The following is a 20,270-nucleotide window of genomic DNA, read 5'->3' on the forward strand; positions in this document are numbered from 1 at the left end:
GGAATGCTAACTGCTTTGCAGCTTCTCCATCAGTTCCCAAATTTCAGAGTGCACAGAAATCACCTGCAGAGGTTGTTAAAACTGCAGTCCTGGGCCCCACCTTGCAGAGATTCAGCAAGTTAGGGTAAAAACTAGAAATCTACATTTTAAATCTTTATTAGAGTTGTTTAAAATATATTTGCATTTCATTTATTGTGTTGGCATCAAAATACATATTCAGAGATATTTTATCGTTTGTTCATTAACATCAAAAAATGTAAAAACTGACTACAGTACTATGTAATTAAAAATTTTAAGACTACCCTGTTTTAAAGTTTCCTTAGATCTTTATGAAACATTTCGTATTTTGCAGATCATAGTGCTTTATTAACAGATTCATGTATTCTTTTCCCATTTCTTTAATACAAAAAAAAATTCAGTCATCAGTTTCATCTCACATTTCACTAAGTGCAGGATTCATAATATCAACATTATTCGATCACTCTTTCAGTGAGCCACACAAGTTTATCCTCATTGTGCCAAATACGCACCCAAAAGATAAGCTGAATAAGAGTTGCCTCTAGGTATATACAAAACCTTAGTTTCTTGAAGAGAACTAGTACTGTTTAACAGGTCAAATTGCTAATCTACAAAAATAAACTGGAAAAGACTCAAGTGTACAGCTACACATATCAAATGGCAAGGTCTTTTCAATAAGAACCTTCATAACTAACTGCACATTTGTATAGTTCTCTGCTATTATTGCAAAAGCCTCTCCTGAACAAAGTTCCCGTCTAGAATTTAAAACAAACTTGATAAGACAAAATGTACCATGTGGCTTTTCTTTGGCAGAAATTAATTACAACCATTTTCCTCAGGCAATTTTAAAGACAAGCAACGTTAAAAATAAATATGCAGGCATACAGTAAACTAAAGGCTACGTTTAGAGATTCAGGTACAAAGCACAGCAGAGCCTATGACTAGAAGATAAGTTAGAAATATAAACTAGCAATGAAGCAGTAATTTCAAATAGCAGGGAACAAATTCTCCACTACCATTATTAAATAATTATTTGTGTTCATCTATTAATTTTGAATTTTTTTAAATACTCTGATCAAATTATGACATCTGACAAGATATACCAACAAGTACACTTAAATAATACAGCATGAAATAAACATCCATTTAATATCTGATGAATTAAATTCCTTAATGACTTCTCAGTTTTGTATACTATAGAGAGGTTCAAGAACCTTTGCAGATTTGCTTAAAATATTGCCTGGTATTTATGAAAGCACTGAAAAGTTGTGTTCTTAACCCAGGAAGGGCTGGTTAGTTGGATAGAGGGTCGTCCCGATACACCAAGGTTGTAGGTTCAACTTCCACTCTGGGCACAAACAAGAGTCAACCAATGAATGCATAAATAAGTGGAACAAATCGATGTTTCTCTCATCTTTCAAATCAATAAAAATTTAAAAATAAATAAAAGTTATGCTCTTATCCATTTGTTAATCCACATTATTACTGTAAAACTCTTGGTCATTTACAAACAAGCACTTAAGCCTGGGTGCTGGAGTGATGTGTTTTAAGTTGTCAGGGATGCTATATGATACTCAAAAGCATCATATCTTTCCTCCCTTCTCTCACAAGGGAAAAAAGAGTGTAGAATGGAGGCCAATTTTCAGACTCAAGTATCAAGAAAATGAAGATTTTTTTTCAAGTTTGGATTACAGCAACTTAGTTAAGTGGAATGCCAAATATATATATACACCACTTATAAAAATTCTATGAAACAAAAAGATGAATTTCAGCTAAGTCATATTCTCTGAGTGAGACATGATGAGATGTGTTAAGACATGACACACTTATCCATAATCAAAAACTTCAATTCCCTGCCTGAAGTTGACTTGAAATGGTACTTCTACAACTGCTTTAAAGGACAGTAAGATAATATTTTAAAGGCCTATAAACCATTGAAAGCATTTACATACAGTTTACAGTAGAAACTAATCTATGGAACTCATTTCATTCAATTTAAAAGTCAGCCCCAGATATTTGTGTTTCTTTTACTATATTTTTAAAAAGGAGTACTGCTAATAATTTAAGCCATTCTAGAGATAAAATAGGTGTGAAGAACTCTTTTTATATTTTGGATGTTCTAGGTAATTTTTAAGAATTTAAAATTATTTATTTGTTCCTCCTTAACCTGAAACTCTTCCAAAATAGCTTCTGACCAGCAAAGTAATGTTCCTTAGGCACTGTGAGGTGTCCTGACAGTGGAGGATGAACCCAGGTTGAAGCATACCATTTTGTTGTAACTGCTGACAGTTAACAAAAGGTTAACGAGCACTACCTTATCTAAGAGCAAAGAAATGCCTTTACTAATGACTCCTGAGATTCTTAACAGAAAAACTAATTTCACAACTTTTAAGAGAATCCATATATAATTCTAAGAACTGCACATGTTTAGGGTATTAGAAAAGATGTTTTCTTTTGTAAGGCATCAATGATTAAATTAATATAATACATATCTAATAAAAGATGGTTAACACTCAGGACAACAAAACCATTTATCTTTTACGTTTCTCTAAATCCTGCTACTTTTACAGCTTAAATAAGAAGAATTCCTCTTGACCTAATCAATTATGATTATAAAAAAAACTAAGACATCTGAAACTATTAGGCACATCAAAATATTACAGTTTATGTAGTTCAAGGTTCCCTTTTTTAAGGAGCAGATGAGTTACCTGGCACATTATACACATGGAACTGTAAAGATCATCCACTAAATTCAACTTTCACATTTTTCATTAAACTAAAAGACTTATATAGTAAATATTCAAATATATCATATCTTCAGTTACAACTGAGTAAGTGTAACATTTTACCAGATAAAAAGCTGGAATTTAAATATGAGAAACCTTCATACACTGTGCTAGTATTGGTCTCTTTTTTAGACGAAAGGCAGTCATCAATACTTTCAACACAGCAGTTTAGAAGATAAATGTCCAAAACAGTTGACTCAGTTGTAGTCCGTAATTAAGCAATTCAATGCCACTGGCATCATAATGCTGTAGAGAGCAAGTGTATCTCCATGTTTTAGTCAGATTTGTCTTTCTTCTTTCCCGTTAAGGGCACTTTGTTTACAACAGCAGATCCAACAGCTGTAACACCTCCAGCAACAGCAGACACACCCCCTTTCACCAGCCCTATTCCCATAGAAGGCACAGTTGTAACAGCTGTTTTGGTCACCTCCAGACTCTTCCCACCAATCCAAGCCACACCACCAATGGTGGCACCAACAGCTCCCTTTGTAACACTGAAGATACCCCCGGTCACACGGGACAACATGCCTGGTTGCTGCTGTGGATGATCTTTCATTGAACCTAATGAGAGAAAATATATAATGAGATGGTTAATATGTCTTTATAAGAACAGTACAAATCATTAAATAACCTAAGACTTCCTAACAATCAGGAGGTTCTTTTGAGAAGGTCTACCACATAAATTCTCATTTTCCATGTTCAGCAATGGCTAAATTTATAAAAACTAAAATTTTTATTACAACTATTTCTGGCCTGACCAGGTAATGGTGCAGTGGATAGAGCATTAGGCTAGGATGCAGAGGACCGAGGTTCAAAACCCCGAGGACGCTGGCTTGAGCGTGGGATCATAGACATGACCCCATGGTTGCTGGCTTGAGCCCAGAGGTCTCTGGCTTGATCCCAAAGGTCACTGACTTAAACCCAAGGTCGCTGGCTTGAGTAAGGGGTCACTTGCTCTGCTGTAGCCCATTGGTCAGGGCACATATGAGAAAGCAATCAATGAACAGCTAAGGTGCCGCAACAAAGAATTGATGCTTCTCATCTCTCTCCCTTCCTGCCTATCTGTCCCTATCTCTGTCTCTGTCATACACACAAAAAAAACCTATTTCTGTAATAAGCATAGTTAATATAAAATTTAAAATATAGCTGAAATAAAAGGCATAAGATATAGATAAGCATTTGAATACACAGTTGTCACCCCTTATCTGTAGTTTCACTTAAAACAGTTTGACTTATCCACAGTCAAACCATGGCCTGAAAGTATTAAATGGTAAATTTCAGAAATAAAACAATTCACAAGCTTTAAATTGGGTGCCTTTGAGTAATATGATGAAATATCAAATTGTCCCCCTCTGTCCCGCATAGGTGATGAATAATCCCAATGTCCACTATATCCACACTGTTTGTACAGTACATAAGACATTTTGAGAGTGACCACATTCCCGTAACTTTTTACAGTATATCGCTGTAATTGTTCTATTTTATTAGCAGTAATTCTTTTTACTCTCTGTGTCTAATTTATAAAGTAAGCTTTATCATAGTCATATATGTATAGGAAAAAAACAGTAGGTTTTGGTACTGTCCAAGGTTTCAGACATTCACTGGGGATCTTTGAATGTATCTCCTGCAGATAAAGTAGAACTACTGTGCTAATTATAAAATTACTATATGATGGAAAGCATTATATAATTGGTAATTCTTTTGTAATCAAGGTCAAGGCCAGTAACACAGGAAAGGGGGGAAAACCTGATTTGAGAATAAAACAGATAACTGCTTCATACTGAGTACCTCGCATAGGATTATGGTGCTATACTAAATTTGGTGTACAAGCAATTAATGAAGACAATTTTTCTTTTTAAAAATATTTTAAAAATTTTCAGTTATAGTTGTTGAAGATAATTATTCAGATAAATAATGCTGTTGATCTCTTAAATTACAGTGTGCTCTTAGTGGTCACCATATAAATTCTCTACTTTGCAGTCTACTTCTGTTTAGCAGGTTGACAAACACAGCCATTCTGAGGCTCGTTCTCTTCCTTGACAGTCATGCTCCTGGGCAGCCTTTATCAAGCTCCTTCCTGATGACTTTCTCACCAAGTCCTTAGTAACTTTCTCACCAAGCCCTAGCTTCTTTTCAAAATTCAGGGGTCTAGAACTAAAAAATAAATCAGGGAAAACAAGTGAGCTAATAATTTTCTAGGCTATTCCTCCACAAAACTAAACTTACTATCCTCTTTTAGGGTTAAGTATGAACTTTTCATTGTATCCATTTTCCTAGCAGTTTCATTTTTGTATACCAATATTAGAACGAAAGTTTTGGGAAAGTGGGTAACAGAACTGGGAACAAAACACAGTAACTAGCCTGACCAGGCAGTGGCGCAGTGGATACAGCGTCGGACTGGGATGCGGAGGACCCAGGTTCCAGACCCCAAGGTCAACAGCTTGAGTGCGGGTTCCTCTGGTTTGAGCAAAGCTCAAGAGACCCCGAGGTCGCCAGCCTGAGCACGGGCTCATCTGGTTTGAGCAAAGCTCACCAGCTTGGACCCAAGGTAGTTGGCTTGAGCAAAGGGTTACTCAAATCTGCTATAGCCCCATGGTCAAGGAACATATGAGAAAGCAATCAATGAACAAGTGAAATGCCACAAGGGGGGGACAATAACTAGGGTTGGAAGTTCAGCCCTAGCCTTCCCCAGAGACATCCTAGTCTGACTGCTCTTCCAGTCTGGTCTGTCAGTCACTTTATCCCTTATTCTCCAATTTGATTCTCTTTCTTACCTACTATGACTGTCCTGTACAAACATGCAATTGTCCAAAGACATCACTATCTGAATTAAGTATAACAATATTCTACACCAAAACCATAAATAAAAAATGGCTATAGACATTTTCTGTATAGAGTCAGGACATTTAACTGTATATAGTTAGTGTTTTTTAAGGATTTTTTAAGTAAGGGTAAGCGTAAAATAAATGATTCATGATATAACAATTTTCAAACTAAAAGAGAATTTAAGCAGACCCTAAGACCATGTATAATACAGGAAGAGAGAACTACCAATTATAATGCAATGAAATGATAGTGTAACAACAAATCTCAAGTGCCTGTTGAGTTTTTGAATGCACAGCATCAACACTAAACACAGTCAACCCATCTTTCCTCCACCTTCTAAAAGGCTAGGCTTATTTCTGAAATGGCCTTAAAATGAGAGTAGCAGAAAAATAAATCCTATATAATAAAACAGTTATGGTATGTCTCCATTCACCAAAATCTCTTTTCTTTTAGAGGCTAAAAAGGTTTATCATCAGTTATGTTTGGAACATATTAACTGAAAAAGTAAACAGGTTATATTACTTTAAATTTAATAAAAACAATCAGAACTCTGACACAGTAGGGTGTTTTTTCCATTCTTCATGTTACAGATAGATGCATAGTTACCTTCTGGTGGTTCATCACTAAGGTAAGATGGGATTTCTTGTTGATTTTTATCTGCTTGATTCATGATCTAAAAAAACAAAACAAAACACAAACACGCCATTTTAACCATCTCAAACACCAACCAAAGAATGACAGGTATAGTACAAGCTTTCCTACATTGTTACTGCTGCTTCAACTTAAACTGAAGATGACTGATTGCAAGTTGGAAGGTGGAGGTTAGCAGACAAAAATTTTAAGTGTGTCCTCCTTGAGAATACTGGCTAACTTAACTGTAATTTATTCCATAAAAGACTTAGAAAAAAATATATACTAAGACTAAAAATATGTTCTATCTGAAAATTTTCTAAACATACCATCCTTCTTCTATAGAGATGACCTATCAATCTCAATCACTAAGATGGATTCTGATTATTTTTATTGTTGCTTTTAGAGCTCCTATAAATAGGTAGCAAAACCCCCCCAAAATCTACTATGAAAAAAAAAATGAATGTACTATGATTACCTCTAAGTACAAGTAATAAAAGAACTTAATAAAATAAAGCTGTGCTAGGATGAAGAAAACAGTTAAACTTTCTTTTCCCAATTCACTATTTTAAAATATTTGTTTTTATATTCACTTGACTAAGTAAAGATTATAACAAGGCAAGACTGGTCTAAAAGTTTTCTTGCTTGGCCAGAAAATGAGGGTTGTGGATCCAGCAGTCACCTAAGTAATTCCTAGTCATAAAACCATGGAGCCGCAAGTATTGTACCTGTGCATATACAACAGAAATTAAAAGGATAGTGTGAAATCCTGCTGTTTGTGACAACATGGATGAACCTTAAGGGCATTACACTAAGTGAAATAAGTCAAAGAACAGCCAGGAACGAGGCCTTTCCAAAGGTAGTAGATGTCAAAGAGTGTGGTCTGGATGCATAGGTCCTAACAGACCATGGTTGTGGTTAGCTTTTAACTCTGAGTGAGATGGAAAACCAGAGAACAGCACTGAACAGAAAGAGGGTGATGTGTTCCGATTTATACTTTTGAAAGATCATTCTGGCTATTGTGGGGAGAAAACACAACAGGAGAGCAAGAACAGGCAGAAAGATCTGTTAGACTTCGCATAAAGTTTTCAAGGTTCATATATATTGCAGCATGTTTCTGAACAAAGTTTAATTTTAACTGGTCAGTTCAAAGGAAGGTCAAGGAAATTTCCCTTTCCATAATGATTCTTAATGGTTTAAAAGCATGAGATGATCAGATAAAAATTCATCCATATTTTCACTATTTCAATAATCAAGACAAAACAAAAAGGTTGGTGGTAAATGACGGTGGTTGTGAGAAGTGGGATTAATCAAAAGTAATTTTAACTTTATGTAATTCAACTTGCAATGCCTTTATAACCTAAATCCTGTGTAAGATGGGACTTCACTGTACCCCAGAGTCCAGGAGCACATGTCAAGTACATACTTAAATAAATAAATATCTTTTAGTTGCTATAATGAAAACCCTGACTCTTGTTTGTTTTAGCAAGAGACCGAGAAAGAGAGGGACAGACAGACAGGAAGGGAGAGAGATGAGAATCATCAATTCTTCATTGTAGCACCTTAGTTGTTCATTGACTACTTTCTCATATATGTGCCTTAACGAGGGGGGGCTCAAGTCAAGCCAGTGACCCCTTGCTAAAGCCAGCAACCTTGGGGTCATGTCTATGATTCTACACTCAAGCAAGCAACCCTGCACTCAAGCTGGCAACTTCAGAGTTTCAAACCTGGGTCCTCTGAGCTCCAGGCTGACACTCTATCCACGGTCAGGCAAGATTTAAAGTAATAGTAAAGACATGTAATCTCTGTGGGGGGAAAAAAATCAGGTGATGCGTTACTGGGAGAGGGAGCTCTTGACTGACTTGCCTTAATTTTAAAAACTCCTTAGATCAGAATGTTGAAATTTGTGTCCATTCATATTTATATTTATCGTTATGGTAAGATTGTGAAGCATCATACAGCATAGTGTTTAAGGTTCTGGAATCAGAGAGCCTGACTTTGAATTCCAACTTCACCGTAAGGTGTGTGGCTAAGGACAAATAAGTTCATAGATCCTTGTTTAGGGTCTATTAAAGATATTCTGGCCCTGGCCGGTTGGCTCAGTGGTAGAACATCAGCCCAGCATGTGGATGTCCTGGGTTCAATCCCCGGTCAGGGCACACAGGAGAAGTGCCCATCTGCTTCTCTTTCCTTCCTCCTCTCGCTTCTCTCTCTCTCTTCCCCTCCTGCAGCCACGGCTTGATTGGAGTGAGTTGGCCCTGTGTGCTGAGGATGGCTCCTGTCTCAGGTGCTAATAAGAGCTCGATTGCTGAGCAATAAAGCAATACCCCAGATAAGCAGAGCATCGCCTCCTAGTGGGCTTGCCAGGTGAATCCTGGTCAGGGTGCATGGGGGAGTCTGTCTCTACCTCCCCTTCTCTCACTGAATAAAAAGATAAAATTTAAAAAAAAAAAGATATTCTAGCCCTAACTCTTAACATGAAAATACTATTTAACAAATTCAAAACAAAGCCTACAGAAATTCCTGGCAGAATACGTGTGTCCTTTCGTAAGGAGTAACTCTTTTGGAGCTCCTTTCCTTCCCACCAGACTGTTAATTCCTAGGAGAGATATGTTTCTAGCTTCTTCATCACTGTACTCCCAGTATCTGTATACCATACACATATAAGCCCAGATCACCTGATCACTAATCAATAGATGCTACCATATCCTGTACAGAGACATGGGGAAATTATACACACATATACAGCTTACATATTTCAGCAGGAGTTTAAAAACAGGTGTGATAATAGCTGCATACATTTCAAAAATGCCTTTCCATATATATCCCACAAATCCCTACTGAGTCTTACTTTTTCCTATTTATACAGAATCACGTCAAAAAATATTCTTGGCCCTGGGCTCAGTGGATAGAGCATCAGCCTTGTGCATGGAGGTCACGGGTTCAATCCCCAATCAGGGCACATATAAGAAGCAAGCAATGAGTTCACAACTAAATGGAACAAATAAGTGGTTGTTCTCTCCCTTGCTCTCTTGCTAATCAATGGAAGTTTTTGTAAATCTTAATTTTTCCACCTAGCTCTAACTTGTCATTAAAAAAAAAGAAAAAGACTGCCCTGACTAGGTATCTCAGTTGGTTAGAGTGTTGTCCCGATACACCATGGGTGTAGGTTTGATCCCTAGTCAGGGTACATACAAGAATCAACCAATGAATGCATAAACAAGTAGAACAACAAATCCATGTTTCTCTCTGTCCCTTCCTCTCTCAAAAAAATATTCAGAAAATTAGAACTGCTTTATACTATGATAGCATAAAAGATATGTGCAAATTCATCTAAATAATATAAATTGACTTTATCCTCCTGTGGGTAGGCAGTAAGAAGCATGAGCAGAGTAACATTGTCAGACCTATGCTTAGAAGCTAACTTAAGCAAGAACAGATAGGACAGAGACATTAAATACAGTAAGTGGCAAATTTAGTAGTCCAGTGGGATGGAATAACAGTCTGAACTCTGCCAGTTTTTACACTGTCTAAATAAATGTTTGCGCCAAAAGCTTAGGTGTCACCCTTGACTCCCTCTTTTTTTAACATTCTCACCTAATCATCAGTATATTATTGGCTAAATAAATCCAGTATACAACTCTCATCACTTCTACTCTACCACTATTAGTCAAGCCATCCTAATCTCTTACTTAGACTACAAAATCTCTTAACTGGCCTCCAACCTTCCAAACTTGGAAGGCTAGACCTTTCAATCTAGCCATGTCATATGTTGCTTAAAACCCTCCTGCTACTTCCTATTTTTCTTAGAATAAAATTCAGAGTCCATCCCTTCACTTCTGAGGCTCAACATCTAGCACTGAGGTATCATTTCCTACCATTCTGCCTCTTGCTTGTTCTAGTCTAGCAACACGAATGCTTCCTTCTGAAATGCTCCTCCCCAAAATCTATACATGGCTTGGTTCCTTACTTCATTCAGATCTTTGTACAAATGTTCCCTTCCCAAAGGCCTTCTCTGATCACCTTGTAATAGATAATAAGTATGTTCCTGCTCCTCTCCCTATCATTATCCCTTAACCCTGCTCTACTTCCTTCACTGCCCTTATTGTCACTTTATATATGATCTGTTGACTTTGTGTCTCTCCTAATTAGAAATTAAGCTCCATGAGAATAAGGCTTGGTTTTTTTCACTGCTCCATCCCCAGAGCCATAATCAGTGCCTGATACATGGGCACTGAAGTACTTGACTTTTTTTTTATGAAGTAGAACATAAGTTTAGGTATTAATGTGAGGTAAAAAGAGAATACAGGATGTAAAATTTCTAGTGTGAACAACTAAGTAGACAGAGATGATGAAAACATGGGACAGATGAGGAAAAACCATTTATTTGAGAAAAAATGGATTTTTAAAATTTTATTGTGGTAAGAACACAACATAAGATCAACCATCTAACAAGTGTACAATACATTACTGTTGACTATAGATACAAAGAAAGGTCTTGTTTTGAGCCACTATATTTGAGATGCCTTTAGGGCATCCACAGATGTTTAGGAGGCAACTGGATTTAAGGGTCGTGAAACTCAGTATGAAGTATGAGTTTCAGTTCAGATCCTGAGAGTGGTTTGAAGTAATAGCTGAAGCTGTGGGGGATGGATGATATAATCAAGGAAAAGAGTGGTAAGAGAGAGTAGACTGAAAATTAGACTGCTTGTATTTAAGAGGTGAGTGAAAGAGAAGCCAACAAAAAACAAAATATACCTGAAAATAAACAAGTACAGCTCAATGGAAGGCAAAAGATGAGTTTATAAACTTCCTAAAAACACACAATGCAGACATTAAAATAATTTATGAAGATCAAATACTATTGGAAAATGATAATGTTATACTCAGAGAATATAAAAGGCATATATCATTGATCTAACTCTTTTTAAAGACTTTATTCATTTTACAGAGAGAGAGAGAGAGAGAGAGAGAGAGAGAGAGAGAGAGAGAGAAGGGGCGAGGAGCAGGAAGCATCAACTCCCATATGTGCCTTGACCAAGCAACCTCAGGGTTTCGAACTGGCAACCTTAAGTGTTCCAGATTGACACTTTACCCACTGCACCACCACAGGTCAGGCCTCATTGATCCAACTTTTTAAAAAATGCACATAAAGACCGGAAGTATACCAGAGTGTTGACAGATTGCCACTAGGGGGTGGGAAAAAATTATGTGTATACACACACACACAAACACATATACATTATATATGGGTATCTATAAAGTATTTCTTTTCTATAGTTTTTTTTTACTGATTGATTTTAGAGAGACAGAAAAACATTATTTTTTCACTTATTTATGCATTCATTGGTTGCTCCTTGAATCTGCCCTGACCCAAGATTGAACCTGCAACCTTGGCATATCTCTAACCAAGTGAGCTAGCTGGCCAGGGCTATTTACAGTATTTCTATATATGGAGAGAAATATATATTTAACATCTGTATTTTAATTTTCTACCATAAACAGATATTGCTTCTGTAATTAATGAAAAATACATATTTTTACATCTTCAAAGTCAATGATAAAGGATATTTTTTAAAATTATACTGTTCCTCTACCTAAATATTCTAGGTTTTCATCCTCAAATCAAGTTGATCATCTGAAAAACAATGTACTTCAAACACAAAAAGCTGACTTGAGAAAAATGACTTCACTGAGTTTTACTCACAGTTATGTCCTTGGAAAGGAAACCCTGACAGATAGCCTATTCAGGCCATTACTACATTAACTATACCACAGTGTTAAGGAATTTCCCACTAATGACATCCCCTGATAGTTTTGACATGGAGCTCTACAGAAAAATATTTCTTTAGCGGTATTCAGAAAACATTTTGTTTCCCCAAAATATTAGCATGTTTTCTTCTCTATGAGATCTTTGTACTTTCCTGTATAAAGATACAAAGATGTGATGTCTCCCCTTTTCCTTTGGCTTCCACGAAGCTTACATCTTAAAATTCCTGCTCAACTAGGTAAGTTTCTGTGGCTTGCATAGTTATGGCCTATACCCCCCCACCCACACTCCACACTTCCTCAAGATTTTCACTCTTACTGCTACTTTCCCTGGCCTGCCATTTGAATATCCTTTTATATTCTTACCATTTTGTTAGTACATGTTTTTGCTATAAACAGACACATGGTATTTGTGGAATAAGTGGTATAAAAATATCATTTGTAGTCACATTAATTTTAAGCATCATATGAAAAGATGCATGCCAATATACAGTTCAAATTTTTGGTTAAAAAAAGAACACTTTAAGTTAGAATCATGCTTTTCAAATGTATATCTTTAAGATTAGGCAATGGTGTGCCCAGGACTTCAAGAATCGTAAGAGAGACATGATGCATGCATTTTACTACACAATAATTTATTTTGCTTTTAAATATACGAGAATTAAAGAGTTGAAAGTGCTTGGGAATTTTTAAAGATTACTAGACTTTCAAGAAATTTCATTCTTACCTGGAGCTCATTCAGGGTGTACTCAGATTTACTAGCTCTCTCTTCCCAGTCCAACCACATTCCCACCACTCCCATGACTTTGCGCTTAAATTGGGAGTATTTTTGGTAGAAGAGTCAGAAATCTAGAAATCTAGATACTGTTATACAGAAACATCCACAGTTATATTTAATATTGTTAGCTAAAGTTACCAACAGGATTATCAATAAACAATAACAGAAAATCTGGAGTCCTGCCAAGCCAGAAGCCTGGTTCCCTAGACCAGAGGAACTTGCAATTAGACTCTGCAAGTCCTAAGAGGCCACAGACATTGTTTTGTATGTTTTTTGTTTGTTTGAGTTTCTTGTACATCACTGACATCAACAGCAAGTATGCAGTATTAAAATTCCTCTAGAACTCTTAGGGTAATAAAAATTGAGTAAAAGCCATTTAGAATATGTATGTACTTTTCTGAATTCCCAGTTTGATCATAAAGCACCAAATTACTTTATAAAGGTATTTTTGCTAAAATCATTAACTATGATACCACCTCTGCTTTTTACTTACATAAACCATTCCCAATCTCTCCACACATACATGTGTCAAACTTCTGGTGATACAGGGAGTCCTCGGGTTAACACAGTCTCGACATAGGACCTTTGGAGTTTACGACGCTCACTCCCATAAAAACTTTAAAAAATTGAGACGTGTTTCAGTTTACACCATTAGCATCATACTGAGCTACATGGGCAAACTAGTTTGTGCACAGCAGAACAGACAGTACATTGTACAGTACAGTATATGTATATCCTTTTCCTTTTTCTGTGGCTTAGTTGTATTTTTATGTTCTAGATTACGATTTTACCACTGTGTTAGGACAGGTAAGTGACTTAGGCTAGGGTGTGTTTCGACTTACACCAAAATTCAGGTTATGTCATAGGGAACTATGTTGTACCCAGGGACCCCCTGTATTACCTCTTTATAGATATTATCACTAAGGAGAAATACTTTTTACTTATCATCCTGTTCATTACCATCATTACAGGGCCCTGTTTCTCTTAAACTGGGAATCATGCAGACAAACACACCCCTAATCTGGAACTACAAAAGGTAAATAATCTGCTAGTAAAGTCTGAAAGTTAACACATGGAGACAAGTAACAACTAACAGGAAAAGTGTCAAAGTGACAATTTTTAAATGTCATCCTTAAGCAGAATTTTAAATTCTATGTAAACTATCTGCCCTAAACTTACAGAGTCATTACTTCAACATACGAGTCCCACCTAGGTGCCATGCACCCTTGTAGGCTCTGAAGATTTCAGTGTGATTACGGACACCCAGGACTACTCTCAACTAAAGTTTACAGTCCAGTTTGGATACACTTCCATGCACTTACCAATTTAATTTCATTCAAAAGCCCAAAAATTATCTTTACTCTAGGAACTCATAATGCAAGTAAGTTTCTTAAGAAAATTTTTTTTCTAAGGAAAGCAGACACAGAAAACAGTCTTCAGGGCAGAATAAATAATTTAACTTATAGACATAAACCAGTTTTACCATTTGGTCCATGTAAAGAATACCATACCAACTGAAACTGGTATTAAGTGTGTGCTTTTTTAATAAACTGAAATGTGAAGGACTTCATTGCTATACACTGCAATTCATTGGTAGTTCTTGTCCAAAACAATAGTATCATAGATACAGCAGCTGACAAATATATCGAGCGAGGATTAATAACACTATTCCCTAAAGCAGGGGTCCCCAAACTTTTTACACAGGGGGCCAGTTCACTGTCCCTCAGACCATTGGAGGGCCGGACTATAAAAAAAACTATGAACAAATCCCTATGCACACTGCACATATCTTATTTTAAAGTAAAAAAACAAAACGGGAACAAATATAACATTTAAAATAAAGAACAAGTAAATTTAAATCAACAAACTGACCAGTATTTCAATGGGAACTATGCTCCTCTCACTGACCACCAATGAAAGAGGTGCCCCCTTCCGGAAGTGCGGTGGGGGCCGGATAAATGGCCTCAGGGGGCCGCATGTGGCCCGCGGGCCGTAGTTTGGGGACCCCTGCCCTAAAGGATAATTTCTCCCAATAATAGAAATAAGAAAACAAATGCCTCTGAGGAAGCTTTCTTTTTTAAAGGAAAACAGATTAATCAATGTTGTTTGTGGATATCTGTAACATTTTACATATAAAGTTTTTATTAACAATGAAAACAAAGTCTGAAAATAGTATATAAATTGGCCTGTGGCTAAATCCCCCTCTGTGTACCAAAGGAAGCTAAATAGCATTACCAAGCTGTAGAAAGCCTACTACAAAATACAGTGTGCAAGTTTACCTTCAGCACCACTTCAAAAACCCGTTATTAAACAGTAAGTGCTAATTTCCCTATAAGAAAAAGACTATAAATGAATTAGCTAAATTCTTCTACATAATCTATATATAGGAAGTTTGCCACATCCTCACTCCCTGTGAGGGTGAGTTCTTTGCCAAATAACTATAAGGAGATTCAAATAGATACTTATACCAAGCTTTAACACACATACACCAACAATGTACAGTAAAAACATCAACTTACTGTTCTTAGGATTCTCTAGTTAACTACCTATCCTGAACAGGAGGATGCTTTATAGATAGCCCTTGCCTATTAAATCAACAGCAAACAGACAACAAGAAATGCACTGAATCTGGCAGGAAAGAAAAAAATCTGCCAATAAAACTTGTGATTAGCTAGTGACAATTAATAACTGACAGTATCAAAATGGCAATTCTTAAGTGTTGCCCTTAAATGAAACATTAAATAGAAACACAGTACACTATTAAACCAGATAATCAGTACACCAGCCACTTTCACTAAGTTATTACCTCATTAGCTCAACAGATATCTGTGTGCCTACTATGTGTCAGAACTGTACTGGGTACAGTTTCAGCCTGAACAAGCATGTAAAGGCCCTACTCTGAAGGTGTTTATTTATGTACATAATCCAGTGAGATATCTTCAGGAAGTAGCAAAACAGCAAATAATAACTGAAACAAAAAGAAAGGTAAAAGATTTTCCTGGAGTTAAAAAAACCCTAACACAAGAACTACTTCAAGTTTTTCTAGATGCCCCTACACGAAGACAAATGTTTACTGAATGTGGTTTCAAGTACATCTGTTATAACAATGACTAAAGAAATGAAAGTGTAAAATAAAAATCAAAACAGGATGTATATGGGGTTATTAAAGGTTACTCACCACTTAAAAAAAAAAGGTATGGACACACACACCTGCATGTACTTGTAGATGTATCAATAATTCTGGGAGTCCTTTAGCACCCACACTAGTCGAAGTTTTAGAAGCTAAACAATAGCATATAGCAAATAACCACAGACAGTAAATATTTTCACTTGGAATTAGCACGGTGTTCACAAGGGCGTAATAATCAAGTAAGAATTTTCCTCTTTCTCTAAGAGTTTGCATACCTTTCCCTATGGCCCCTTCTTCCCCCACTGATCCCTTTAGGCACTAGCAAGTCTTTTTCTCCTCTTTAGCAGAGGGAGTGACGTGGCAAGGAGAGGCAGAAAATGACCCTGGAGGAGCCGTGGCTAAAGCTGAGCTCAGCACCTCCCTCCGCTCCACGTTGTACACCCAGCACACCCCCACTCCCAGAGGACTGCACAGTTTCTGTCTTCTTACATAGAAAACGAGATCAGTTTAGGAGAGGGGAGCTGACTGGAAGTGGGTGCTTGGGGACCAGTCTTGAAGCTGCATGTGCTTAACAGGCACGGCTTTAATTTAGACTCCGGAGGCAATTGATGGCACGGACAGTGCTCCAGCGGTCCCCAGTCATCCCCGGGCGCCGCCAGCGCCTCTAGAGCCAATCGTACACTTTTCAGGTTTAGGTTAGGCGTGGGGATAAGAGCTTTCCCAGCTGGGAAGAGCACTGGAAATGCCCACTGGGGACCAAGGAAGCCTTGTGTGCCGGAACCCCAGAGACTAGTTTATCAACAGGTCAGGAGTTAGTGGGGCGGGGAGCCCAACACACAGCCGCTCTGCTGCATCTTGCTCCCTTGCCAGGCTGCTGACTCCCCCATTCTCTTAGCACGACGCCCAAGGAGGTAGGCACTCAGGCAGAGGCTTCCAAAGGGAGCTCCCCAATCTTCAACCACGGCAGAGGAGTCAGGGACAGGTAAAGAGGAGTAACCCTGCAAAGAACCTCCGTTTGCCCCAACATCATCCAGCCCCTCCCCCTTTCCCGTTCAGTGCCCCCAAAGGCCCCACTCGCGGCAGCCAGGCCCGGAGAGGGAGGCGGAGGTGCAGGAGAGCTAACGGAAAAAGGCGACAGAGAGGAGGGCAGGAAGCCGGGACGGCGCCCCCCGCCTTCCCAGTCCCACTTACCGCTGGGGTCGGAGGCCGCGCGCGGCCGCGGCTGGGCGGAGGGAGCGGGCAGAACCAAGAAAAGCTGAGCGGCCTGAACGGTTGGCACAGCTACGGGCGGTTGCGGGCTCAGGAGGCGCCTTCTCAAGCTGTGGAGCCAGAAGACTCGGTTGGCGGCGGCAGCGGGCCCTGGCTGCGGACGTGGCGCCGGACGCGACCCGCCCCCTCTGCCGCCTCCTCAGCTCCCGCCTCCTCCCGCTGCTCGGGCTCCGACGCGCACGCGCAAGCGCACCCCCAGGCGTCTCCGGCGCCCATCCGTTTCTCGACCTGCCCAGCCCTCCCAGCAGCCCCTAGCCTGCCGCCTCCCGACGTGCGCACGCGCGCGCGACGCCCCCCAGGCCCGCTCCCGCCCCTTCGCCCCCTGGGTGCCTCCGCGGGAAACCCTGGCTGGCCTGCGCGCGTCTCCTGCCGGGGTCTCCCGGCCTTTTGCCTCCGCCGTCCAACCGGAGTCGGCGAGAGGCGCATAGCCCTGAGAAGACGAAGGCGACGTTCCCAGGGGTCACAAGCTCGAGCCGCGGCGGCCACGCGAAGCAGTCTTTCCGTTACGATAAATAACGGTCGCTCGGAATTCAGAACCTTCGCCCTAGGGAAGGTGGGACGGTCGCCAAGTTCGACTGTTTGCTCTGGTGTCTCACCCTTCTTCCGTGACCTGCTTCCCCTCGGGGGAGTGACAAGCTGGGCCGTGTCGCCGCTCTTCTCTTCGGGACTGTAAGCGTTCTCTGTCGAGGTGACAGGGGTGCTGAGAGAGAGTGCTTATTGTTGTTATTACTCTTCCCTGCCCTTGAATTGAGCTGTATGAGCGCCACACCTGTCTGGTTGGTCACCGACCCCAGCGCTTACTGCCGTGCCGGGGGCTCGGGTGTTGGGTGGTGGAAAGAGCAGCACGCTGGCCGTCGGAAAGCCCGGCGGTAGGACCCCTCGTCGCTTGCTGACTAGCTCGGTGCCTCGCCGCGTGTCCCCGCCGACAGAGGTGTGCTGGCCGCTGTGGCGGGGGCCGCGGGGCTGCCGGGCCTGAGCCCCGCAGGCCGGAGCGTCTCCCGCGCTTCCCGTGGTGCGGGAACCTCCGCCCCTCGGGCTCCTGGGGACTCGGCGCGATAACGTGTGCAAAGGCTGCGGGACTAGAGAAACGGCACCCGTGAACGCTTTGCCTCTCTCTTACACTGCAGCGTGAAGGGAATAGAAGTCAATTATTGGTCTTTTGAGAGAAGCAAGAGGTAGTGGGATTGAGAAGGCTTTATAAACTGAATTCCTAGACTAGTGTGAGATCTTCCTTCACAACCTAGTTAGCAATACAAAACATACATGTAAAGCAACCAATAAATGACCTCGTCGTAACGGATTTTTTTTCGAATGCAAAATAAGCTGGGTGGTGTAACTAAGTAGTTGTTGAGGTGGCTCAGAAAAAGACAAATAAGGAAAGCATTCTGGAAGAGGCTGACTTTGATCCAGGTCTTGGGTAGATTAGGCTAACTATAGTTTATGGTTTCAGCCTAATAATTGATTTATCAAAGCAAGGAATCAAATCCACTTAGACCATTTTGGTGAGTCTACCAAGGTATTGTAGTTTTCCAGAGGACAATAAATAATCTTGCGCTTTAAATTACGCTGTGAATGATTAGGAGAATCTGTGGATTGTTGTGTTTACCTAGTATATGAAGAGGTGGATACCTACTGTGTTTTCTTGTCGCACAAACCTTTCTCTTTCACCAGAGTGAATGCTAAACAAAATTATGAAGAGTAGAGTGACAGTTTCTTACTTCTCCTTGCACTTCTTTCTCTCTACAAGGTAATTTAATCACTATTGAAGTATGAATGATTGATAAAACTAGCTATCCTGGGATACTTTGCATTTTAGCAGTTATTAAAGCCATAAGCCACAACAGTGGTTGAAACCATCTTCCTAAACCAACTGAGATGTAGGGGAACTTTTTGGGGGAGGTTGTGAGTTCCCCAGAACCTTCTGAAACTGCATGTCTAGGAGGTCACATAATCTGACACTAGTCGTTTCTTATTGCCTCGATTATCTTACCTATAAAAATGAATAGCATCACTCAGTGCCCACCCTCCTCTAGATCTAAAATGAAAATAAATATTATGATCTTAGTGGAATGGCTTCTACAGAGCGATGTTACCTTTATTTCGGTACCTTGGTGCAGGGGCAGGAGTCTCACAGCGTTGAGACCTGTTCATTGTATAGATTGAATCCACTCAGCTCTTGATTCTCAGTCTGAAATCCCATGCTTAGAGTAAAATGAAACTTTCTGAATGTTATTTTTGGAAGGCTGTATGATGTCTTGAAATAATGAGTCCTTAGTGCATTCAGGCAATAACTTTCTTTTAATGGAACAAAATCTTAATACAGCCTATGTCAGTTATCCAGTCTCTTAAATTTCTATTTTTTCCTCTAGTTGGTTACACAGAGCCTTTTGCATTATTGAAAAACTAGAGAAATTAGAGGTGACATGCTTAACAAGGTAGGGTAGTACAAAAAGTAGGGCCAGACAGAAGCTAGCAGGAAACCAGAAACATGAAAGCAAGAAATGAATGCTGATGTGTAATGCTGGTGGTACATTGAAATGAAAAGAGAAGCCAATCCAACCTGTACCCAGCACATAAATCTGCTTCCTTGCAAATAAATGCACAGTAACAGTTTTCATTGATGTCAGCCATTCTCAGTGTTTCTATATGAACTCATTTAAATGCCAAATCACTTGGTGTAAGGTTCACACACTTTCCTATGTTTCACTATGTTTTTATGAATGTAATGCATTTTCCTGGCATTTTGAAATAAATTGGACAATTAACAGTTTTATATAGATTATCACTCAATGTAAATTATTTTGCTTTTCTTTCCTCACTTTTTTCTACTTTTTGACTTATCTGGCACAATTACCTGGACTACTCTGTCTCTGCCCCAATATCCTTCTTAATCTTTTCTGTGATATAATAATAACTAAGATTTATTTGATACAAGTTTTCAGTATGATTTTATTTCTCCCAACAGTCCAGTGGAAAAAAAGTGCTGTTATGCCCATATTTCTATGAGGAAACAGGCATAAAGAAGATAATTTACCTCAGGAATTGCAGCAGTGAAGAGCATACC

General features: G+C 39.3%; 1 protein-coding gene across 2 annotated transcripts; it reads right to left on the bottom strand.

Annotated features, from left to right (window-relative positions):
* Positions 1–140: 140 nt before the first annotated feature.
* Positions 141–20,009, bottom strand: TMEM263 (transmembrane protein 263). 2 transcript variants are annotated; one of them, XM_066356003.1, is made up of 4 exons: positions 17,560–20,009; positions 17,129–17,256; positions 6,237–6,303; positions 141–3,365 (listed from the first exon to the last, which is right to left on the bottom strand). In XM_066356003.1, exons 3-4 carry the CDS (start codon positions 6,298–6,300, stop codon positions 3,079–3,081), a joined length of 351 nt encoding a protein of 116 aa, XP_066212100.1. In that variant the 5' UTR covers positions 6,301–6,303; positions 17,129–17,256; positions 17,560–20,009; the 3' UTR covers positions 141–3,078. The 2 variants fall into 2 exon arrangements, with proteins under 2 accessions (XP_066212100.1, XP_066212093.1); XM_066355996.1 differs by lacking the exon at positions 17,560–20,009 and having other exon boundaries at positions 17,129–17,484.
* Between the last annotated feature and the right edge of the window lie 261 nt (positions 20,010–20,270).

Source organism: Saccopteryx leptura, chromosome 1 (genome assembly GCF_036850995.1).
Source record: "Saccopteryx leptura isolate mSacLep1 chromosome 1, mSacLep1_pri_phased_curated, whole genome shotgun sequence".
NCBI classification, from domain to species: domain Eukaryota; kingdom Metazoa; phylum Chordata; class Mammalia; order Chiroptera; family Emballonuridae; genus Saccopteryx; species Saccopteryx leptura.